Source organism: Callorhinchus milii, unplaced genomic scaffold (assembly GCF_018977255.1).
Source record: "Callorhinchus milii isolate IMCB2004 unplaced genomic scaffold, IMCB_Cmil_1.0 Scaffold6, whole genome shotgun sequence".
In the NCBI taxonomy this organism is placed as follows: Eukaryota; Metazoa; Chordata; class Chondrichthyes; order Chimaeriformes; family Callorhinchidae; genus Callorhinchus; species Callorhinchus milii.
The window spans coordinates 16850916-16876647 of NW_024704747.1; the positions used below are offsets into that span (position 1 = coordinate 16850916).

Consider the following 25732-nt stretch of genomic DNA (forward strand, 5'->3'; position numbering starts at 1 on the left):
AGGGCTCCACTTGACCACAATTCTGTGAGTCCACAAAAGCTTCACATTTTTACAATAAAGTTAGTGCATCTAGTACTGAGCTCACCACAGACAGAATGTTGTTTAAGCCAGCGGTGCAGATATACTTATTCTTCGAGTGGATCAAGGGGGTGTGACTGAAATACCCTAAAGGAGCAGAAATGGCTTATTGGGCTGACATTACCTCCTACTGGGTAGGAGATATTATTTTCAAGTTTCTTTTTTAAGTTAAAAGACCTGTAGGAGTGCTGGGTAGTGAAAGTGATCCCGTTTGCTTTTCCTATTTCCTTTAAATACTGAGCACCGACTAAGTGGAGGTAGTCCAATGGTATGAATCACTGCAGCAGTGGTTTCATCTCGAGGGTGGTGACACACGTGTGTGGAGGTCTCTTTATTGGTCTGTGTTTGTGTGTGTTTGTCTCTCTTGTTCTGTGCTTGGAGCGTGCCTCTAGTGTTCTGTGTGTCATGTGTGTTTATTGTTCTGTGTCTATGTGTGTGTGTGTTTGCATCTCTTTCTCACACTATATCTGTGTCTATTATTCTATGTGTGTGCATCTCTCTCTATCTCACCTGAGTCTCATTCTATCTGTGTTTATGTGTGTGTGTCTCACACTCTCTTTCACTATACTTGTGTCTCTCATCCTATTTGTATATGTGTGTCTGGCTCTATGCTTGTGTGTGTCTCTCGCTTTCATCCGTGTCTCTCATTCTGTGTGTGTTTGTCTCTCTGGGCTGGTTGTCCACCCTCTAATGGAATAGAATCATAGAATCTTACAGCACAGAAGGAGGCCATTCAGCCCATCGTGCTTGTGCCCACTCTTTGAAAGAGTTATCCAACTAGTCCCATTCCTCTGCTTTTACCCTTTGACCGTGCCTTCAGCTCCCCTCTCGACTCTCTTCCCCCTCCTCGCTCCCTCCCTTCCCTCTCCTCACCCTGACCATTTCCCCCCTCCTTGCTCCCTCCCTTCCCTCACCCTGACCATTTCCCCCTGCTCGGGTCATGACCCAACTGTGCAGCGCCTTGGGACGTCCTCCTGACGTGAAAGGCGCTTTATAAATGGAATCTTGTTGTTGTTGTTGTTGTTGTAGCCTTGAAAAGTTTCCTTTTCAAGTACTGATCCAATTCCTTTTTGAAAGCTAACATCGAATCTGCTTCCACCACTCTTTTAGGCAGTGAATTCCAGATATAATAACTCACTGGGTAAAAAAAAAATTCTCCTCGTCTCCCCTACGGTTTGATGTCTGTACAGTCTGTGATTTTCCCCCACTTTTTCTGCTTATGATGGAATCAATCTCTTCTTTCTATGTCATTTTTCTTACAGATCGTCCTCTGAATTCCAACTGTGAGCAAAGCTAAACATAGATGCCTCAGGAGAGAAGTGAAGGGGAGCGAGAGAGAGAAAGACATTCAGCAACAGTATAGGCTCATTCCCAACAAGTGGGACAGTGTCACTCTTCACGGGATAGATGTAAGATCTTTCACATTGATGTTCACACGATGAAGGATATAGAACATTTGCCTGCAGAACACTCGGGAACAAGGGTCATCGCTTCAAAACAACTTCAACCAAGGTCCTTCAGATGAGACTTTAAACTGAGGTCCTTAACAGCTCCAAGTCGCTGCCCCGAGTGAAGGGCGCTATATAAATGGAAGTTGTTGTCCTGTCTGTCCATGCAAATGGATGTAAAGACTGCACAGCACTTTCCAAAAGCAGAAGGGAGTTTTCTCAATGTCGTGGACAATAATCCTGAGGCAAAATTGATCATTCAACAACCACAACAATTTGTGTTTATAAAGCGCTTTTCACTTGAGGAGGATGTGATTATTTACTCCATGACTATTTGTGGAACATTGCTGTTTGCAAATTGGCTGCCGCCTTTGCCTACAAAATATAGTCACTCCGTTTTGTGTCCTGTAGCTCAGTTCTGCAGCTCAGTGGTTAGAGCACTTGCTTCTCAAGCGAGAGACCTAGGTTCGATTCCCAGCAGGGCGAAATGTTGGGCAAATTCCTTGCTCAACACGCCTCTGTTTACCCAACAGTAAGTAGGAACCCAGTTGTTAGTCAATTGGCGGATCGCTTTTCCAGGAGTAATAATTCCTCAAAAAAAAAAAATAATAAATTGGTCACTCAATCCACGACTATTTGTGGGACACTGCTATGTGCAATTGGCTGCCACATTTTGCCCACAAAATATACAGTTAATTCACTTTACAGTATATTCTGTGAAGCACTTTGAGATGTCTCGACGTGATAAGGCTCTATATCAAATGCAAGGATTATTATTTATTATTATTTTACAGAAAATCCTGTGAGACAGCTTGACGACTTGAAAGACGCTCTATCAAATTCGAGGATTATTATTATTTATATCATACCCAAGAGTGAGTAGAAAAGTGCAGGACAGAATTTGCTTTCAATGGAAATGAAGGAAAAAAAGTAAAATAAGTTTAAAACAAAGGGCAAAAGATCAAAAAGTGAAGAAACTGTGATGCTGGAAGCTATTAATAATGAGCCACATTAGAGCTGAAAACAAGTTTTGGAAAATTAACATAACAATAACAAGAAATGTCACAAACCTTTTAGTGAAATGACGAGATAAATGGCTGTGTGTGATTTGAATGGGAACATTTTGGAGTGGGTCATTTTTTAACTTTTATTTATTTTTTCCATTAACATATTTCAATGATAAATCTTGTCACATTTACCCACAAAATACATACAGTCGCATCACTTTACAGTATATCCTGTGAAGCACTTTAACACGTCTCAATGAGGCGATAAGGTGCTATGTCAACAGCAAGTGCCTTAGTAAATAAACTATCCAATCCTATACCTCTGTCCCAACCGTGTGTCCTGATTTTATCAAGGAATTCTTTTTCAAATGCCTTCACAGGATCCTAGCAATTTCAGCTGGATGGTGCATGTGAACAATTCAAGGTTATTTTCCCTCGGACTATGTCATAACTATCTCATTATCTCTCACTTGCTGCCTGAGGGTTAGCGCTAAGTATTCAGTTTAGCAACTAAAACCTTCACTTAAAAAAACTTTTAAAAAAACTAGCACTCCAGTGCAGTGCTGGTGTTTGGATCCAATGCAATGTGAGAGCTGCCATTCATTGGATGAGACATGAAACTAAAATCCTGTCCATGCCTGTTCAGCTGGACATTAATGATCCCATAGCACTATTCAAAAAGAGAATTATTCTCTCAAATAATATTGGTCACTGACTTGCATGGCTCTTCCTGGAACATTGCTGTGCATTTCGCTCACAAAATGCATAGTCAAACCACTTTACAGTGAATCCTGTGAAGCGTTTTGAGACATCTCGATGACGTGATATGGCTCATAATGAAATGCAAGGATTATTATTTTTAAATTATCTGTTGCATTCCGTACAACTAGTACGCGCTGGTGGTGTTTATACTCCACACAAGCCCCCACCTCTCTTATTCCTCTCTCCTGTACCCTCTATTCTCTTCTCAATTAAGTATTCACCAGGTTTCCTCTTAAATCCATTAAATACATTGATACATCAAAAGCATTTTTTTGGTCAACCAGACACACAGGAACCCATTGCCATGCTTAAATGGTTCAATACTGAAAGTTCCAATTAAGCGTGCCACCTACGCATGGAAATTTCTGTGTCTGGGATAGAATACACATTCTCTCCCCTCCCCCTCCCCCCAAGGGACGCACCCAACTTGCCTAAAAGCTCAATTAAAAACATACAAAACAAGTCATGTCATTTACACACTGCAAGTATAATGCAGATCTTCAAAAGTCAAATTTGTCAAGCAGCTTCAGTAGATAAAGACATTTGTCCAACACCAAATTTAAATGTCACATGAATCAGTTCAGTTCACCTGCGCACTCTTAGTTTCTATTAACAAAATCTGCTTGGAATAAAATAATTGAGAGGGGGATTTAAATTAAATATGCTGGATCTGCTCTAAGGCAAGTAAAGTATTTCGATATGTTTCATTGCTTTTAGATGATTAGTTTTCCAAAAGATCAGTCGTGTCACTCGCTGATGAGTCCAAACTGTGCTCAGGTTCCCAATAATATTGTACCTTAACCCTTTCAGTGTTGACCGAGTGCTGCTTTTCTTTGAATGAGATCAAGCGAGAGGACCCGGATTCGATTCCCGGGCAGGGCGAAATATTGGGCAAGTTTCCTTATTTCACATGCCTTTGTTTACCTGGCATTATGTAGGAACCCGGTTATTAGTTGGTTCAGCGGATCCCTTTTCCAGGTGTAATAATCCCTTCAAAAAAACAAAAATAAATGAAAAAATAAAATAATAATTTGGTCACTCAATCCACGATTGTTTGTGGGACACTGCTGTGTGCAATTGGCTGCCGTATTTATTATTGTTATTATTATTATGATTATTATAAGATCATTATTTTTTATTATAATGAGTGGTCAAGACCCTTCTCTTCGACCGTGCCTTTGATCTCCCTCCCACCTCTCTGCCTTCCCTCACCCCTACACGCCCCCCTCCCCCATGCTCGGGCTCCGACACCTGACTGTTCAGTGCTTTGGGATGTCCTCCTGACATGAAAGTCGCTCTATAAATGTAATTTTGTTGCTGTTGTTGGTGGTGGTGGTTTCCTGATTATGGTCTTAGACTAGTGATTTCCTACATTAGCCTTGAAAACGAATGCAATTATATTTTTATAGCACCTCATCATGCTAAAACTCCTCAAAGGACTTCCAGGTCAACTGCTGTCAAGTGCAGTGACTGTTTCTGTAGGAAATGCTGGCAATTGATTTGCTCCAGCAAAGTTCCACAAATCGGACTTAGGTGAATGAACAATTAAACTGGAGCAACGCCATGCACTTTCTGAATAACGTCAAGGATTTTTTAATGTCCACCTAACTCCTCGTGTATATTTCATTCCAGCTCAGACTGATGGGATGAAGCTCTCTTTTCTCTCTTTCTTGCTTTGTAAAATTTGCTTGAACAGCTAAGCCACATCCAAGTAGATGGGGCTCACTGCAGAACAGCACCCTAATCTCCCACAATATATTTCGCTCACAAAATATACAGTCGATTCACATTCCAGTATATTCTGTGAAGCGCTTTGAGACGTCTCGATGACATGATAAAGGCGCTGTATCAAATGCAAGGATTGTTATTATTATAATCTGGCACGAGCTGCTGAACTTGCTCAGAAAGGCTCATCAGGGCTAGTTGGTGTGGTAGATGTCATAGGGGTAGTAGGTGGTGATCTTCTGATGATAGTGGAAAGAGCTTTCTTCACATTGCACCTGGTGTGGGAGTGTTTGATGCTGGCACTGGCTGCCTGAACCAGGAAGGTTTCATACATCAGAGAGAAGGGAATAGAAGTGTTATGTTGGGTGGGGGGTTGGGAGGGCTGGAGAGGGAGCTATTGGATGGGTGGAGCCTCATGTTGAATATTAACAGCAGCATAGATAAGTTAGTTAATCTTTGTGTTTGATGAAGTGCTTTTGAACGTCATTGGTGCAATACACAAGATGTACTGTAAAGTGAATTGACTGTGTATTTGGTGGACGATATGTCAATCTTATAATTTTGTAAATGAAATAATTTTGTGGATTGACTATGTATTCAGTTGGACCCGTTGGCCTGTTTTGATGCTGTGGATTCTGTATGTGTAATTCTAGGCAATCCCTCCAAAACAAAACAATAATAAATTGTTCATTTTCAATCCACGACTGTTTGTGGGACACTGTGCCGCGTTTTGCCCACAAATATACGGTCAATTCACTTTACAGTATGTTGTGTGAAGCGCTTTGAGACATCTAGAAGACGAGAAAAGTGCTATATCAAATGCAAGGATTATTATTATTATATGTACGTAATCACACTGCATTAACAAAAATATTGATAATAATAATCTTTGCATTTGAGACATTTCGTTGAAACATCTCAAAGCGCTTCACAGGATATACTGTGAAGTACCGTGACTGTGCATTTTGTGGGTGAAACAGTTCTGTAATGAATGCAAGGATTCAAGAAAAATTTAAGGGAAAAGAAGTGCTGTTGTTATAATGCAAGTTGCTGTGCAATTCCATCTTCGTCTCACAGAGGTAGCTTTGCTTGTCGCAATGCCGACACAAGAAGCTCACGATGGAGACAGCTGCAGTCAACAATGCCGGTTGCAGTGCTTTGATGTCAAGTCTGACCGTTGGTTGGCTTTGCTCCAGGTGTCCATCTGTGTGCTGAAAACCTATTAATTTTTATAATTTAAAAATAAAATTAAAAATGACAAATTGAATGTTGGGGGAATTCAGAGAACGTGAAATTGGTTATTAATCAAAACCTCTGCATCTCCCAGCTGTTTATTCTTGAGGTGAGACATGATGAGACCAGTTGTGCCCTGAAGTGTCTTAAAGACGAGCCAAGCAGGAGAGAGCATCATCCATTATGTGTCAGTCTTGCTCAGTCATTAGCGCTCTCACCTCTCAGTCAGAAGGTCGTAGATTCAAGCCCACATCGGAACTTGGAGCTCACATTCTAGGCCGACACTCCAATGCAATACTGGGGGAGCGCAGCATTGTTGGAGGTACCGTCCTTTGGACGCAATGTTAAACCAAGGTCTCTCCTGCGTGTTCAACTTGATGTTAAAAATACCGTAGCTTCGACCGTGCCTTCAGCTCCACTCTCGACTCTCTACCCCCTCCTCACGCCCTCCCTTCCCTCCCCTCACCCTGACCATTTCCCCCCTGCTCGGGTCCCGACCCAACTGTTCAGCGCCTTGGGACGTCCTCCCAACGTGAAAGGCGCTCTATAAATGAAATCTTGTTGTTGAATCTTGTTGTTCTAGCACTATTGAAAAAGAGAAGGGAGTTTCTACCGATGTCCTGATCAACAATCCCCCAAAAAAATTGGTCACTCACTTCATGGCTATCCGTGGGACATTGCTAGTAATGATAATCCTTGCATTTGAAGTGTGAAAATTGGCTACAAACTACCAAACACACAGTCACTCCACTTTACAGTATATCCTGTGAAGCGCTTTGAAATATTCTCCAGATATGAAAGGCACTGTATAAAACACAAGAATTATTATTCCTTCATCCCCTTCTTTTAAAGAGGTGAGAATGCTGTTTTATGCTCTTCAGTGTCCGGTTGTGAATTCGGGAAACCTTGCTTAGGCGGTACAGTAATTATTATGGCGTTGTTTCAACATGATGAAGCGTTAAGAAAATGAGAGTTCTTTCTTAACTTCTGTTTCCAAGTATATCCTGTGAAGTGCTTTAGGGCTGCAATCTGTTGTTATTTATGCTGTTTTTTTGTTGAAAATATATATTTATTTCCCAAATAAACACAACATCTTCTGTTATAATATTTTCCTTTTCTCCCGATACAAAACACATTACGTTGTTTACAGTCCATTCCTCCACCGCACATAGGTTGTGCACCCGTATTTTGGGACTCTACCTTTAACACAGTCGGGAGTCGCCTCTGTGTACTCCACATTCATGTGTGCGCCCGCACATACCCTGATAAAGCACACTTGCCGCTTTCGGAAAGCGCCGCGATGTGCACCGTACGCGCACATGTTTACCGTACATACATTTTTGGGATGCTCTTTGGTTACATCTCGAGCGTCCTTCTGTACCCTTACTTCAGTCAGTTTTGGGTACAGACAGACGCTCGAGAGGGTTCAGGCCCCATTTGGCCTTTCCCGTGGTTGGGCCGAACTTCAGCTTGTCCCTGATCCTAGCGAGCGAGAGCCTGAGCCAGGCCCTCACCGTCCCCTCGTTCTGCCAGAAGTCCACCTGGTTTCGGGAGTACCAAAGAGCCTCCTTTACCGAGTTTATGATCCTCCAGTCACACTCGTTGTGGGTTTCACTGTGAGTGCCCGGAAAGAGGCCGTGCAGCACTGAGTGCTGTGATAGCAGGTCCCCAGGAACGAACCGTGAGAGTATCCATTCCATCTTTTTCCAAACCGCCTTTGCGAAACAACACTCCCGGAAGAGATGGTCCATGATCTCCCGACCCCTGCAGCCGGCCCGAGGGCAACGTGCTGACTGGCCCAGACCTTGACTGTGCATGAAGGCCCTGAGAGGGAGGGGGCCCCTTTTATCACCAGCCAGGCCATGTCCTGAACTGTTTCGACTACCTGCCGCGGGGACCACTCGGTGATTGCGCGGGGGTCTGAGATGGTGGTCTTCAGGAATTTCTCAACATAGGATGGGCGGTTCGGAACGCTCCAACTGTGTGGAACGTTTCGAGGCAGTTCCTTCTTAGAGTCGGGTACAAGTAGAAACCCATTGTTATTGTTGCTGTTGTAATACAAGAAACTGAGAACAGGACTGGCTCTTGCTGAGAACAAGGCATTTTGATGAGAATACCAGCATTTCCTCCCCTTCCGCTTGCAGCGTGTCAGTGACCAAAGATGATGCTTCTCCTCTCTCCTGTTTATGAGGCATCGAGCCATCAGCTCTCTAATAGAGTTATCCGTGATTTTGTTTATTACTGCCCTGCGTTCCAATCTATAGTAAGTGGTTTAGGAAGTGTTTTGTCAACAGACCCAGCTTCGAGTCAATTTCACAGAATTAAATCTGGGGGTCTTGGGACAAATTATGTCTGCCACTTCGCGTATTGGTGGGAGCTGAGTCATGGTCAGCAAAATATTGCTACTAATAATAATGCCTTAATAATAATAATAATGTCCAATGCCTTGGGCATCAAGAGGATGTCCCAAAGTGCACCACAGGACATACTGTAAAATGGAGTGACTGTGTTTTGTGGGCAAACACAGCAGCCAAGTTGCACACAGCAATGTCCTACAAATAGCCATGAAGTAAATGACCAATTCTATCTGGGGGATAGATGGTGGGACACCAGGAAAAACTCCCTTCTCTTTTCAAATAGCATCATGGATTCTGTAGCATTCATCTGAACAAGCAGACAAGACTTCAGATCTCTTCAGCAGAATTCAGCAGACGGGGTTTCAGATCTCTTCCAAAGGACACCACCACCAATGATTCAGCACCCACAGCCCCCTCAGCCCCACCCCCACCAGAACTACATTGGAGTGTCAGCCTGGACAATATGCCAGGCTGACACTCCAATGCAGTTCGCCCACAAATTTCACAGTCAATTTAGTTTACAGTATACCCTATGAAGAGCTTTGAGACATCTAGGAGACGCGATAAGGTGCTATAGCAAAAGCAACAATTATTATTATTATTATATGAGTTCAAAGTCCCTATATGGAGCTTGAGCCGACAACCTTTGGAGTCAGAGGTGAGAGTGCTACTAACTGAGCCAGGCTGACACACAATGCAGAAAGGGGAGGGCTGATGTACAGAAATTGTCACAGTTACCCCCCTCTTTTACATAACCTGTCTGTCTTTAATAATTATCTTTTCTGTTTAATGAATGCGTTGGAAACATTAAGCTGTTGAAAGTATTTAATTTTTCTATTAAGTAGTTTAAAGCATTGATTGCTTAAATGCGGTTATTGTCTGACTCGAATGTGCTCGGGTAAACCCATACAAACGCAGAAAGTTCGGAAAAGAACTGGTGCATGCGCAGATCGTTTTTCAGTGTTGTGTTCCATTAAATACATTTTTAATGTATTTCCTAATATGCAAATGAAGGATTGGAAGTGTATTTGTCCCCTATTGGGCAACTGAGGGGAGGATCTGATTAGACCGTAAAAAAGGCACCAATTACATCAAGTAATTGGTGCAATATAATTACCATTGGGTCCCCTAATTCGGGAAGGGGCTCAGTGTCCATAAAAGATTGAGCGCTATGTGCTCTTGGTCGCTTTTACTTGATGACATCAGAGGTGTTATCAAGTAAAAGTGGGACAAACCCTTTTGAGTCAAGAGTTGGTTCAGTGCCCATGCATTAACCTCATATTTACTAGGCTGTGTTATTTGTCACAATCACTTGAGAACTATTTCCGAGGAGTTTGGGATTCTGAACGAACCATAATGAAAATACCATTAAGTTTTCTTAACCGTGTCTCATTCGAGCTCTCTGTTAATTTTCAATTAGCAAGAAATACTTAGTGATAAGATCTTGCACACATTAGTGAGAATTGATTACAGAGGCCACCCGGGACATTCTGTGAGGGGGTACTGAGCCATATCGTGGAGATACAAATTAAGGGTGTATAACTATCTCACTTGGTGCCCAACGTCAATGTTTTCACTCTTGTGGATCTGAACTCCTCAACCTTCCTGGGCTTTGCCTCAGACTCACCGAACCAGTGCACAAAGTAGGCATCCGGTTCAAATCCCAGCTGTCCTTCCTTCTCCACATCCGGTCCCTGACCATGACTGTCTTCCACCACCTCCGCCACATTGCCCGCCTCTGACAGTACCTTACCCCAAATGCAGCCGAAACCCTTGTGTGCATGTGTTTGTCACCTCCCACCCGGATTACTCAAACCCACTTCTCACCAGTTTCCCCAGCCCCACTTCAAAAATTCCAGCATTTAGCACTCTGCTCCCCCCATATTGACCCGGACCAAACTACGTACCCACATCTTATCAGTTCTGGCCAGGCTCCACTGGCTCCCCATCACCGAATGGATCGACTTCAAAATCCTTGCACTCATGTTTAAATCCACTCACTCGCTGGCACATCTCTACCTCTCCGACCGCCTCACTCCCCAATCCACCACCCGGTGCCTCCGCTTGACTGGCACCGACCTCCTGCTCGTACCTCGCACCCTCCGCCCCACCATTACAGGTTGCGCATTCAGCCACTAAGCCCCAAAATGCTGTTTCAAGTCCTGCCTGAAAACCTGCCTTCTCGACCATACTTATGGTCACCTCCCCGTCTACCCACCCCCCCCCTCCCCTCGGCTCGGAGTCAGGCTCCACCACTGTTAAGTGCTCTGAGATGTGGCGGGCATTATATAAGTGCAAGTTGTTGTTGTCAGTGCTGGGAATTAGAGAATTTTCAGTTTCCTTTCAAATCTAGACTGGCTTCGGGCATGGTCAAGCATTTCCATGAGTTGAAAGACACCCAGATTTCTCGCCAATCAGGTTTCAGAACGGGTACAGATAATAATATTAACATTAATAAGAATAGTTCTTGCATTTGATAAAATGATAATCCTTTCACATTGGGAGGATATCTCAAAGCGCTTCATTGATTTTATTGGAAAGTATAGTGACTGCGTATTCTGTAGGCAAAGATGTCAGCCAATTTGCGCGCACCAATGTCCTGTAAGCAGCTGTGAAGTGAGAGGCCAATTTTTATCTGGGAGATTGCAGTGTTATCTGATCTGCAGGGCAGACACCCCCTAACCTCTTTGCTTTAAACAAGAATTCCCATGTAAAATGTGAAATAAATTAGGAGCAGGGTAAAGAGTCCTTCCTTTTACCCTACACATTTGTGCAACATCGCTGTACGTTGATAATTTACATTTATGGTTTATTCATGGTATCTCTTGATACAAGGAAAATTCATTTCACGTACGAAGGTTAAACCATGGAAATTCACTCAGATATACTCCACCTGTGAAATGTGAAAATAATTAACTTGTGTCCTATCTGTGTGTGTGCCAATTATCTTTGTGCTGTAAAGTATGAATTGGGCAAGGTGACAAAAAAGCTTCAGGTGAAGAAGGTCATTTAAGCCATTTTATCTCATCCTTTCAGAACCCCCACCTTACCATTCTTCCATCCTGTTTCTTAAATGAGCCCAGCGTCCTGTTCTCAGCCCTCTGTGGACCCATTCCATTATTTACTCTCGGTGTAAAGTAGTATTTCCTGGTGTCCTAAAATTGTCCTGAACCTGTGTCCTCTTGTCCTGCTGTTTTTGTGAGTAAGACCACTATTGGCCAGTAGATAATCTGGGTTCTGGTAGATGGTAGGGAGGAAGGGAGCGGAGGGAAAGTGAGTAGAGGAAGGGAGCGCAGGAGGGAGGGAAGGTGGAAGGGAGATAGGTAGGTTGATAGTCACTTTAAATAAAACTATAATACTCAGCACCAAGTACCTTGTTTGATCACAAGTGGATTGTTGCAAAATGAAAAGATGTGATTAAAATCACTGTCCTTTAATTCTTGAAGATAAACAGATAAACACAGGCAAGAAAATCTGTTGTAGTGAACATTATAGCAAGTCTTGAACAGACTAGGAGTGTAACAAACAAAATGCTCAAGATTCGGTCCACGTGCACTCACATTTCATGAATGGGGGCAAAATCTAAGTCCTTTGATGCTGGAGACACTGTATCAAAGAGCCCCCGAGTGAGGAATCCCTTTATGGAATCAGAGCTGAGAAAGTTTGAAAATGATTCATGCACAGCTTTGGTTTTTTGGTTTGAAAACGTTCACGGACACACAGACAGTGTTGAAGGGATTGGCAGTCAGGCCCCCAGTGCTCTATCCCAGGGTTCCTCACCCTTTCCTCAGCAAGTTTGAGAACGTTCCTGTGCTTAAGCACTCCTAGATGCTGCCCCGCATGAAGGGAGCTATATACGTGCAAGTTGCTGTTGTTGCTCTGGGTCTCACGCCTCTGGTGTGTAAAAATTCTGTTCAGTGCTACGCATATTTGCAGACATTCAACAAGAAAATAGAGCGACAGGACTTTACAGCAAATCCTGTGAGACGCTCTTCTGACATGAAAGGCAAGGGTTATCAAATACCAAGATTGTTATGACTGTATTATTTATCGCCAAAGGTAATGATAAGCTTTCCCATTATAGTGGCACATCGCCAAAGCTGCTTTGAGTAATCCTGAACAGAAGTTTTTCCCCGATATGAGAATTTAACTCATCATCCTGAGCTCTTACTGTTGAGGTCCAATGCTCTACCAATAAAGCTAATGACTATCTTGTACCTGTTACTTCTGATCATCCCTGTTGTGAATATCACTGAAAACGCTGTTGCGTTGTTCACAGTCTAGAAGGCAAAGTGATTTGGAACTAAATTAAGACTCTAGCTATCATGACTGCTCTTACTCCATAAAACGTGTGATATTGGGGACCAAGTTGTGAGATTCTCAGAAGGATTTGTGAATAGCAGCTCCTGCAGGGCCCTGGATTTGTGTCTGACCGAGTCTCTGAAACATCGCTCAGAAGCTGATCGCCTACTGGGCACCAAGAGCCTTTACAACAACTTGGATTTATGTAGCGCCCATCACGCTGGATGCTGTCTTTTTACACAACTATCTGGCTTCATGGAAGTCAAGACTGAGCTCGATGTCTAAGTGGAGCTTCAGAGACACGATGGGGCACCAGTGGGATTTGCTACTTCAAAAATTCCCTGATAAGTTTCACAAATGTAACATGCTCAGATCTAATATGATTCCAGTGTCATCTCCTCCAGGTCCCTCTAAGACAGCTCCAGAGGTCTGCAGTGTTCAGAGTGTTCAGGATTGTCCCAATCGTTTTCAAACGTGACAAAGCGAAATGTCGGTGCACTCTCTCGGTTTTCTCTTCCATTTATTGCTTTTTCTGCTTTTGAGTTACCTGTTTGAGGCAGCCTAGCCAGGGTGTGTGCCTATTATCTCCAAGGACATCCTAATTCTTTGCCCCCCTGACATTGATGTAAGGGAGATTACGCCCTGAGTCCACTTCTTCCATTTGCAATGTCAGTGTCCGGAACCTCAATACACCAATTGCCTGCTCTTAGCAACAAGTGGCTCTAAAGTGTAAAGCAAGAGACATCTATACAGACATCTCACGTGATTACATTAAGGATTATAGAACAAGTGAAGTAGAAAGTATGTTCCCTTTACATTACTGCAGACCTGAGATGGTACAAACCAGCCACAAAAAGATCTGTCTACCAGTGGGAAAGAAACTGTGTAACCAGCAACACTAATCTGATTTCCCTTTCATTCTGTAATAGGTCCTGAGATTCATAGAATCATAGAATCTTACAGCACAGAAGGAGGCCATTCGGCCCATCGTGCTTGTGCTGGCTCTTTGAAAGAGCTATCCCACTAGTCCCACTCTTCCGCTCTAACTCATGCCCCTGCACATGTTTCCTTTTCAAGTGCCTATCCAATTCCCTTTTGAAACCTACTGATGAATCTGCTTCCAATGTGAGTAATTGCGCTATTCTTGGCATAACAATGGCATTTTGCTATCAGATTGCCTTTCCTTATATTATCCTCCTCTCTTGTGGCTTCCACTCCAGACAATACATTAACAAGAGACTTGACTGTTTCACTTTCAATCAAAACATTGCGGGTTGGGTCTCCAGGGGGTTGGACACTGACCGTGCTTGCCTTATTTGGCTGAGTTTATCAATTCTCATCTGGATGGCTGGATTGAGCCATGTGATTTCCCCCTCCCCCAACCTCCATCTCCCCGGTGAGATGGAAAATTGTGGCACAAGGGAGCAGGAGAACTCCCGACAAAAATCAGGCTGCCTGCCAGATGATCGCAGAAGGCAATGTTGAGCACAGCTCAATACTAGAGAGCAGAACTTTGAAACAGCCCGGATGGTGGAAGCCTAGCAAACATCTCTCTACATTGCACAGCAGGTTACCTCCACTCTAATGTCAAAAAAGCCCTCTGTTGTACCAATAACGCTTCCAATTTCCAGATCAACCAGTGAAATCTACAACCATTTGACTCACTGTATTAATGTCTGTGTTTGCTCTTTCCCTGTATCGTCCCAAGACGCTTTCTCTGCATGTGCTTATCTATGCTAATTCACAATCACCTCTGATCCAACAGTGGGCAAATTTATGTTTTCCTGACTTCCCCTTTTTCCATATTCCTAGTTCTTCCTTGTTCTCCTACCAGTGGGAAGTTACATAGAGCAATATGCCATTCAAAGCAACTAGTCCAAGCCAGTGTTTATACTGCACACAAGCCCCACCTTCCTATCGCCCTTTCCTGTACCCCTCTGTCACCTTCTCCCACATATCCAGTTCTTCACCATCTATTCTCTCATAACCTTAAATGAGCATTAAACACAATTTCTCAGTAAGGTTGCCAACAGTACCAATTTATGGGAAGTTCCATTCCAGTAAATGGATTAAGACAACCCAAACTTACTTAGCATGAGACCTTCTAACCGTCAGAGAACAAAATCTTTATCCCATTTAGTGGCCATTTAATTTTAGTCCATCACCCGAATAAGCTGCTCCCTTGAGCATACAGAAGGATAAGATAACCATCTCTCTGACTCCACTGCCCACTCGCCAAGAAAATATTTTGCTTGTTCGCTTCTCCAGTGAACGGTAGATATTTGTTAGCTGATCTGAGTCAATCGCAGTTGCTCTGGGTCAGTGAAAATAGAATTGGATTTCATTGTTTATTTCCTTCATGTGTTACGTTGTGATCAGAATACAATATAACGGCTCGTACACACAAAACGTGGATGGCTTTCACAAAGAATGATCTGCACATACTCTCTTAGATTTCGTAACAACATAACCAGTTAGCTGAATGAGAATCCTTGGTCTAAAATTTCACCTCATCTTATCCAGTGAAGACCACTGTGCCTTACAATGTTAAGACTGTGTAGAATTGTGAAGAAAATCTTCAATGCACTCTTAAATGTTAAAAACTGTGGATTCCACATTGAGACTGGATTTCGGGATTTTTCCTCATCTCTGAACAAACTTACATTTTAGGAAAAAATGATCTTAACGTCTAAGATTAGATGGAGTTTCAGACCTCTTGTCGCTAACTTGATAGATTGTAATGAAATACTCCTGGCTGCCACCACTCTCCCCTCAAAATCCCCCCCCACCCTCCACCCACGATGTGGATGTACATTTAAGACCCCAAATTCCACCTAGTCTTAGCCTGCGAGGTAGCAATGTCTTAAAATGCATAATCTTGCAGAACTGAGGAAAATCCTAACGTTTAGTTTTCATTCGGACGCTGAAGAAAAAGAAAACCGCCTTCCAAAATGAAGCAGATTTTTAGAATTGTCCACAATTCTGTGCCATTTTGAATTTCAAGGCAAAACCAGTTGTCACAGGCTAGGAAAACTGAATGAAAGTTCAGTGCCAGAGAGAGAGGAGCTTATGTTGCAGGGTTTGGGTGTTTCAGTTTCATTATAGAATAATAATATTCCTATAATTAATCGTCGTTTCATTCTTTCATCTCTTATTGAGTTTATTATCTTTAAATATCATTTATTTAATAGAAAAAACTAGTGCTGTGGAATATTACTAACTAACTAATTAACTAACTAACTACTGTAAATAACAAGCCATTCCTTTCATGTCATTTTCATTGATACCGAAAATCGTCAGGAATGGAAATAATCGCATATTATAAAAAAAATCATTTTCTTCACGATTTTCAAGTATTTAGCAGTTGTCATACTGTGAATTTGTCTTCTCTTATGGATAGCTGTGTGTGCAATACTCATTTTTGCATAGTAAATAAAAGTTTAACCGCTAATCTTTCCTGTTATTTTGTTGTCACCGTTTGCTTTTCATGCACCTATTCCTAGCATATTCCTGCTGATTTTAAACTGGTTTCTCAAATAAGATAATATAAAAAAGCCCAGTTATGTTGTTACATGCAGAATCCCAGCTACAGCCAAGTTTTGCCTTTTCCAGAATAAACTCATGTTATATACAGTATAGAAAGGTGAGGTTATATAGCGAGTGTCTTTGGCAGGCATCAATGATCAAGCTTCAAGGTCCATTTGAATCAATGACTACCTTGATTGCAGCATAATTTGGAACCTCAATAGATTCCACACTGTTGAGAAAACTGCAGAGAATCCAGCTTTCAAGCTATCACACACTTGACTTCTGACTTGTCCAGGCTTTTCTTTACATTTTAACACGATAGTCTCAAGGCTATAAACTGACAGATTTGCGTTCCCCTGATCTGATCGATTGGAGCATAAACATTATAGTTGCGTGCAACCAGTATGGAGCAGGCCCATACTACTCCACATGAGCTTCAGCAAAATAGGGACCTTATGGATGGGGATGGAGGTGGGGGGGAGGAGAACAGGTGAGATGGTCAGTCTCAATGAAAACTTTTATATTCGGTCTTCCCCAGTAACTTGTCAGATTGCAAATTAGAAAGGGCAACAGTGTATAGTTAGTTGGCCATTCCTTATGGAGGTAAAGGCATCAACCTGAGACTTGTCTCATCTCTCAATTTGAAGGTTTGGGTTCAAGAAGCCCCAGGTTGGGATTTTGATTTCACATAGTCTATGCAGTACTGGGAATGTGCTTCAGATGAGATGTTAATCTGAGTTCTCTGGCGCTACTTGAAAAGAGAAGGGAGTTCTCTCTTCGAGTTATAATAAAATAATCCTTGCATTTCATTTAGTTATTATCACGTCTGCATTCTCATTGTATTATCACGTCTTCGGGAAGTCTCAAAGTCCTTCACAGAATATACTGTAAACTGAATTGACTGTATATTTTATGAGTGAGTTGCTCCAGGGACATCATATTACATCTTGGCTGTTTTTCTAGGATATTGGCGTATGCAAAATTGGGTGCCATGTTCATCAACAAAATACAACAATAACTTGCATTTATATAGTGTCCTTCACCCATGGTCATGTCTCAGAGCGTGGAATACACAGTCACAGTGAATCCTGTGAAGCACTTTGAGATGTTCTTCCAACATGCAAATGTAAGGATTATTATTACTGTTATCTAACATGGCTTCATTTTGTAGAATTGTGGTCCTTAGCTGTCAGGTCACTGTCTGTTATCCTAAAGCAATCGAATGGTCTTTCCTCGAACGATTAACACTGACTATCATAAACTCTGCCCTGATTTGCACACACTACCTTCTGAGTTCCCCCTCCAAACAACCCTACTGTTTAACTGTGAATTAATGGAAAGAGGTGGCAAAGTAAATGAGCGGGGACGATAAATACATTTGCCCTTTGAAAAACATCTGTATGGACACAATTGATGGACCAAGATGGTCAAAGGGGTTCAAGTTAAAAAAAAGCCTTACATTTGATACGGCACCTTAACATTATAAAAACGTCTCAAAGTGCTTCACAGGATTTTACTGTAAAGGGTCATGATGACTGTGTATTTGTAGGCAGCCAATTTGTCCACACCAATATCCCATAGATAGCCATGAATTTATTGACCAATTTTATTTGGGGGAATTGTTGGTCAGGACACCGGAAGAAACTCTCTTTTCAAATAGTGCCATGGAATCCGTAATGTCCACCTGAACAGGCAGATGGGACCTCGGTTTAACATCTAATCCGAAGGACGACAATGCAGAAATCTTGCCTCACTCCACAAGCAATGGGCTGGAGTGTCACTCTAAACTGTGAGCTCAAAGCCCCGACGTGGGTCTTGAACCCACAACTGACTCAGAACACAAGCACTAGCAAGTGTGCCTCATTAACATTTTGGACTGGCAATAGGTAACACTGGTAAGTGAGCTAAGTGGTAAGTAAGGAAAATCCATTGCTGCCAGTACCAGGAATGCCCACAATCTCACTTGGTCAGTAGCAACTACAGTGGCACAATGGGCTGAATGGCTTCCCTCTCTTCTGAAAACTTTTATTGATCCCTGGAATTCTGTTAGGAATTGCTGCACAATAGAATGCTCAACTCAATAGACTTCCCTGTGCTTGATTGAGGCTTTGCTTAGTTAGGTGGACCTTTTCTTAACATTTAGAACCGTGCAATTTTCTCTGGATTATACCAGTGGTGGCCAATCTCTTTGGTCGTCCAACAAAATAAACATCCTTAATTGAATATTTCTTGATTTGTGCCATAAATCATGAAATCTAGAATCAAGAAAAAAATGGAAATAGTGTGAATGTTGGGGGGTGACGGGACACACTTCTTGATAGCCAGTGGGCCACCTCCAGTCCACGGGCCACAGGTTCTCCACCACTGGACTATACTATGTTATTTGTCTACATCAATCATGGTGGTGGAAGCGAAATGGTCACACATTACATCGGCAAGAATGAGAAGTCATTCTTACAACTAGAACATTGGGTTTGCACAACAAAGCCCCAACTGGCACCTTGTCTCAACCCACAGGGACATTTTGCCCTAAGAAGTGTGATGGACAGAAATTCCAGTCCGCAAAGCGTGATTATAACTGGAAAATCTCAAGATAACAAGAAAAATACCCCCTTCCCCTATTCGAGCAGACATTGCCGTGTGATGATGGTCGGAATTTCAACCGATATGATCACACAGAATACTGGAATTTCTTTAAATCCCTATTTAAGGCTGGATTTTGAGAACTTTCCCAAATTCTGCACCCGCTCTATTAAAAACTGGCCTTGAACGATATGAACTGGGTGGAATTTCAGGCTGATCGTTTACTCATTCAAATGCCTTATTCCCACAGTTACCAGAGTCCAGCTCTTTACTCCTTTGACCCATTGACATCAGTCAGACAGTGACAGGAGCCATTCAGATATTTCACAGTGTAATCCATTAAAAATAAATTGTCACCGCAGGGAATGTGAGAGGGGGAGAGGGCCAGGGGTTTTAACATGATACTCAACGCAAAGCATGAATATTGTTAAGAAAACTGCAGTGTCGTCTCTCATGGAATTTCAATACAAAACAAATTTACATTTGTAGAGGGTTTGAGGCCAAGCTTGGAGGTGGGAGGGGGGGAAGATGGCCAAAAGCATGTTTCAAAGAGGAAGGTCTTGAGGCCGACCATGAAGGAGACTAGGAAAGGGGCGAATTTTCTGCATGATGAAGGAGATCGATACTGAATGCCAAAATAACACCCGCTATATTATTTATCTGTATTATATATGACATGATCAAAAATAATAATTCCTAAGCAATTTTCTTTTTTAAAAAAGTTTCAATTTTGTTGTTTTGCTTCGTACAATTCCACTATTTGGTAAGAGGTTACACCTGGTCACAAACTACATATATCTCTCTGGCAGTTCAAAGCAGATAAAGAAAATGCTGAGAAGGTGAACCTGAGATCTAATGAGATATTATCTGTAAGTTTCAAAAAAAAGTGGCGGGTGGGGGGCGGGGGGGGGGGTTGGGGGCTGGTACGGGCTGGGGTGGGGGGGTAAGGTGTGTTAAATAAATAACTCGCAGTGCTGTCAGGCATCCATTGTTCAGTGCTGTGACACGATTTCCAATTCTCTCCGATGTACGTATTAATTTTTCTCTCTCTCTTTTTTTTAAAAAAGTTTTCTTTAGATTTCCATGCAGGTACCTTCAGAACGAGAATGTCATGCCGTGGGAGAATTAAAAGCTCCATTTGTTGTTGTTTTTTTTGCTCTTTGTGGGTTTTTTTTTTACAAAAGAAAAAGATGATTTCATGCGCCGCTAATGCTTTTGGGTTATACGTTGAATTCCAGAAAATTCCAGAACTGCGTGCTGCTGGCAGTGCCATCCACGTCTTGGCGGTGTTTCCCTGGCATTACTTTGCTGCCGTCAAAGAAATTGGTTCAAACTCCAATAGTCTCTTGCCTCTTTCTCTCTCTCTCTTGCGAGAAAGGATATAACAATAAGTCTTGAGAGTACCCTCCACCCACCCCCTCCCCTCCCTCTCCCACCACCCACCCCTTCCCCACTATCCCCCACCGCAAGTGTATTTGGTGATTGATACGGAGAATCAATGAGGTGGTGATTATTTTGATTTTGCCTTGTTCCCGTCCCCACTCCTTCCCTCCCCCCACCCACCCCCTTGTATGTGCGTGTGTTTGTGTGTGTGTGTGTTTTATCCGCTGTGCTGAATGTTGGCTGTCTGAAGTTCAGACTCTGCTAGGCAACTACACCCAGAATCCAGCTAAGCAGAGCTGAGGCTGACGCTTGACTTCTCTCAATAAGGACCTTGCTGACTCGGATCATGCCTTCTTTTCTTGACATTTCTTGCAACGCGCAGTAGAAAGGAGATGGTGGTGGTGGCGGGAGGGAAGGAGGGAGGAAAGGAGGGGAGAGGAAAAATGGGTGGGGAGGAGGGAAAGAAAACCAGAGAGAAAAAAATATTAGTAACACCACAAAAAAGCGAGTTTGCATTCCGAAGTGCTGGGCTCCCAGTGCAGTCAAGCCCTCACTTTAAAGCTTCTTTACAATAAATCACAGACCTGAGGTGGTCCTGAGGGTTATACCAAATCAAGGATGAAACAGAACTGGCGAGCAATTTGTGACAATTTGTTTACTAATTTTTTTAATGCAAATTTTGATATTCCCTCTCTCTTTCCTCTTCGTTCTGGATCACCCCCTACCCCACCCCTCCACCCCGCCTTGCCACTGTGTAAAATGATGGGGTGGGGGGGCACCTAGATATTGTCACAAATTGTACAGCAGTCAGCTTATCAAAGCGATGGGAGAGTTTCCTCACTCTGGCTGCGTTGCGGCACATATCTGGAAGATTTAGCTTTAGACTGAGGGATTGATCGCTGTGACAGAGGCTTAAACATAGGCCAGCACCACGAGCCACTCAAACATCACACTTACACAAAGGAAAAGTCAAGAACACACCACACCTATTGTATACGCTTGGAAAATGGACAGAGTTGTGGCTTGCCCACCTTGGGAGATAGAAATAGCCCTGAAACTCGTGAGGGCTTCAAGCTCCTCCTCCCCACCACCCTCCCTCCTCCTCCCCACCACCCTCCCTCCTCGGAATACATCCCACTGACACTGACTGTCCATTGCCCAGAGAGAGAAGAGAGTTAGCTGGGAGGGAAGGGGGTAGGGAGGGAGGGAGGTAGAAAGGATAGGAGGGAAGAAAAAATTGAATCTTCTATGAAACTAAACAGCTAGACGTCACAAAGCAACAATAGGGTGTGCACTAACCTCCCCAGAATCTGGCTTAATGTGGGGCATTCAGCACTGCCTCATGCTAAGGCATCTCAACCTACTGTTGTGTGGCCTTTTTCCAAAAACATGCCCACCAGTGCTGTAAATGCCATGCAAAAAAAAAAACCCAAACAGAAACAAACAGAAGCAACCGGTGACGTCAAAAAAACTTTGCATCAATAGAAAGAACAACCCAGGGGAGAGACCCTCCACCCAGGGTCGAGATTTTCTCTCTTCACGGAGCATTTTGGAGCGTCCAGAATCTATCAAATTCTTAAATGCAGCCTTAAATGCAGTTTTCAAGACAGTTTTCTATAACTTTTTCTGAGAAACTGAGAAAAAAAATGTCTTCTTGGTATAAGACTGAATTCAATAGTTAGCCAAACTCTGGATGCTCTGAAATGCTACACTAATAGATTAAATCTAAACCCGGGTTGAACTTCTACCCACGGGGAAAGGGAACCTGAATCCAGATTTACTCTATTTTCCAAGTGTCCCGAATTTGGCCAATTCTTGAATCCGGTCTTAATTGGGAAACTGTTTCCCACAGTTGTAAAAGATGCGGGAAAAACGGCTTCAGAATAGAGATTGGTGTTAAGAACTTCCCAAATCCTGCACGCTCTACAACGTTAAGAAAATATTAGTGTAAAGTCCAGACCCGGATGGGAGTCTGTTGCCCCAGAACTCAATGACACGAGGAGCAAGTCCTGACATTACTGCAGGAGCTTAACTAGAATTACAGTGCGCTCTGCGTGCTCTAGTGTCCATCGTGTGGCTGGTACTCACTCCAGCATTCATTTCAATCATATCATGTCTAAATATGTGCAGTGAAGATCTCCTGGAGGGGGAGGGGAAATCAGCATCTCCTGGAGCTGAGTTGCCTCCAATGTGACGCCTTGACAATGGAATCTTAGAACCCTCTATGAAAGTGTCGGTAGTCTGGTTTCTCAGCCAGGAAGGTCTGCAGTAGTCCAGGGCAGTGCTGACAACAGACCTGGCCTGGTTCATTGGCAAGACTTAGAAAGGCAGACTGGAAGCAAACATTCGTCCCACTCATCCCCTGTTAATTATGCAAGCTAAAGCCCTAACGGGAAGGGTGGTCCTAGCAGCAGGAAGCTCACCAGACAGTGCTCTCAATGGTAAACTGTGGTTTTAGTTGCTTTAACCCCAGAGGCACTCCAAAACATACTCTTTGGTCCTCAAGCCTGGGCTCTCACCGACTTGCACCTTACGTTTCTGGAATTAGGAAAGCAGGGTGCGTCCCTCCAGAGAGAGAATGCTTATTCCATTCCAAACAAGGGAAGTTCCATATTTGGATACTCCTAAACAAGACGGTGGCTTTCCACGTGTATGATTCTCCTGTCTGTTCAAAAACAATTACTAGTTAGGGATCATAGGGACCCCCAGTAAATTCACCCTCAGCAATCACTTACCCCATCAAAGGGATATTCCGCTAAGCCTGGTGAATTTCCCAACACGGAATAAATAAGCCCCACTAATTGTTCCACCTTCACTCCCAGGAAAGATTATTCATTGTACGTCTGATACAATTTTTTTTTAGTTTAAAACTTTACGACTACTTCACAGGAGGTCAGGTCCGGGAATCTCTGCTTCACTAACATTTCATGCAACGGTTAAACACGATTCAGGGCCCAAACTTTAATTCCCGTTCACCAAAATAGCCATCAGCTACTGGGTGTCAAACATTGAAAGTTGTCTCTTAGTCTTGCGAGGTGGGATACTCTCTAACAAACACGTGTGGAAGGCAGGGTAAACGTTTGTGAGCACGGTTCTATTTACCAACCGCATTAGAGGTGTCCTGATCAACAATCCCCAAAATAAAATCAGTCGCTCACTTCATGGCTGCTTGTGGGACATTGCTGTCCATAAATTGGCACTCTCATTTGCCTACAAAATACAGTAACTCCACTTTACAGTAAAGTTAGTTACTGTATTTTATAGGCAAATATGATTACAGTAAATCCTGACAAAGCACTTTGAGATATCCTCCTGACGTGTAGGTACTATTTCTTTATTATTATCCCCCATTCTATATGTAAACTTATCTGAGGTAAGGATTGGAAAGCTGGGTTATGCCCTAAACATCTGTTGACATTAATGGGCTTCAGAAGGGGGTTGGAAGAAAATGGAAAGAAGCTCGCCTGGTCCAATCAGGGTATTCAATTACTTGTCCCTCTGCTCATAACAACATATTAAAGCATGCACCCAGAGTCTCAAACAGAAGAATCTATACCAAGATGTACGTTCTCTGTCCTTCCCACACCCCATCATAAACCGAACATACAAGGAAATTAAAATTATCTAACGCTGGCCTCAACAGTGTCTTGTATCCAACTCCATGCGTTCAGGATACTCATGCAATTCTTTCATCATCTCGCCACACGTACCAACCCAAGAGACAGAAACATTGGAACGTCATTTATGAATCAATAGTAGGGCAAGTGACATATTGAAAATAAATAATTGATTGTGAATCGATCCTGTTTCTCCCATTGCATCTACTCCCCTCCAAAAAAAAACCTTATAACATAATAAGGTTCCCAAGGACGTCAAACTTTGAACTCCCACCCACCCCCACCCAACCCTAACTCGCCCAAATTGTTTGTGCGTCAAGTCAATAATGCACATTGGCTTTCTTTCAAACTGGTTTCAAAGAAAATTATAGGAAGTAGAAATGAACCAAAAAAAAGGATATATTCTTTTTTAAAAAAAACATGCACTTCAAGCTTTGAGCTAGGCCAATCCAAAGTATCTGCGGTTCTGCTACAGATCAGCCGACTTTAAAAAATGGCGTTTCTCTCATAACCCGGGACTGTTTTTTTTCTGCCGGTGCGTGAGGGAGAAGGCAAGGAGGTAAATAAAAACGCCAGGGGGAGGGGAAAGCAGGCGATTGACTGGCATTTGCCTCGCGATAGGAATGGCCCAACCGCAAAGTAGAATTATGGTTACTTTTGAGTCTTGTAGCAGGACCCCGAAACTTGGGTGTTTATAAAGCGAAGGGTTAATGCCATAGCCACTGAAGAGAAGACATGCGACGTTGCTTACTTAAAGCCCCATCCTGTCCCCCCAAGGACAATAGCAGCCACCAGGATGGCGCCTGCGAGGGACCCTATTATAAGATTGGTGGCACTAGGACCTGTGACAAAGGATCAGGGGGAGAAACAAGTAAGAACCAACCAGCGAGGTCACATTGGATGGAAAACATATAGCGGTTCATCCTGATCGTAAATGACTAAATAACAAAACGATACTGTTTCACTGTTAGAACACCAGGTCACGCAAAGCAGATAAAACCTTTAAAAGCAAACTGCACAGTTCTCGAGCTGTTCAGCTCGCACACTTAACAGATTCGGGAAGTTTACAGGCGTTCCCTTGCTGAAGAGCATTCTCATAGGGAAGCATCTTTTAACTGTGGTGACAAATAGCACCAACATAGTGCAGACAGTGCAGGGCCTCATAACTCATCTTGTTTTCTATTAGGAGAGACAGAGGAGGGAGAGAGAGAGAGAGAGAGACAGACAGAATATTTAGACAGAAGAGATAGGGAGTGATAGGGAGAGGGTGCTATAGGAAGAAAGAGCGAGCGTGAAAGATTGAGAGCAATAGAGAAAGAGCTTGATAGACAGAGAAAGTGTGATACATAGAGAATGATAAACAGAGAGAGAGCATGACAGAGAAAAAGAGAGAGTTCTACACAAAGGGAAAGAGAGTGATGGACAGTGAAAAAGAGAGTTTAAACCAGGAGAGGCAGACCTTCCAATGCTCTAGTTGGCCGTATTTGCCTTTCTTTATTGAAGCAAAATCATTTGCATTCAGTTCCTCTTTTTATCAAAATTCAATATGTAATAAAAACACTATGGCTCCCTCACTCCCCCAGGACTACTTTTGATTGTAACCTAAGCATTCAGAAAGTCACAAACAAATTGATGACAATGACATTTACACAGTATTACAGCTTGAAACATTCACCCTTAACTCTCTGAGGCCATTCACCGTTCCTCTC

General features: G+C 42.9%; 1 protein-coding gene across 1 annotated transcript in view; it reads right to left on the bottom strand.

Annotated features, from left to right (window-relative positions):
- Positions 1–20668: 20668 nt before the first annotated feature.
- adam23a (ADAM metallopeptidase domain 23a) overlaps positions 20669–25732 on the bottom strand; it is a 67905-nt gene continuing 62841 nt past the window's right edge. The window contains exons 25-26 of the mRNA XM_007890598.2: positions 24775–24865; positions 20669–20774 (exon numbers count right to left, since the gene is read on the bottom strand). Coding sequence (XP_007888789.1) covers positions 20726–20774; positions 24775–24865 — 140 coding nt within the window. The 3' untranslated portion in view covers positions 20669–20725. The remainder of the gene's footprint in view (positions 20775–24774; positions 24866–25732) is intronic.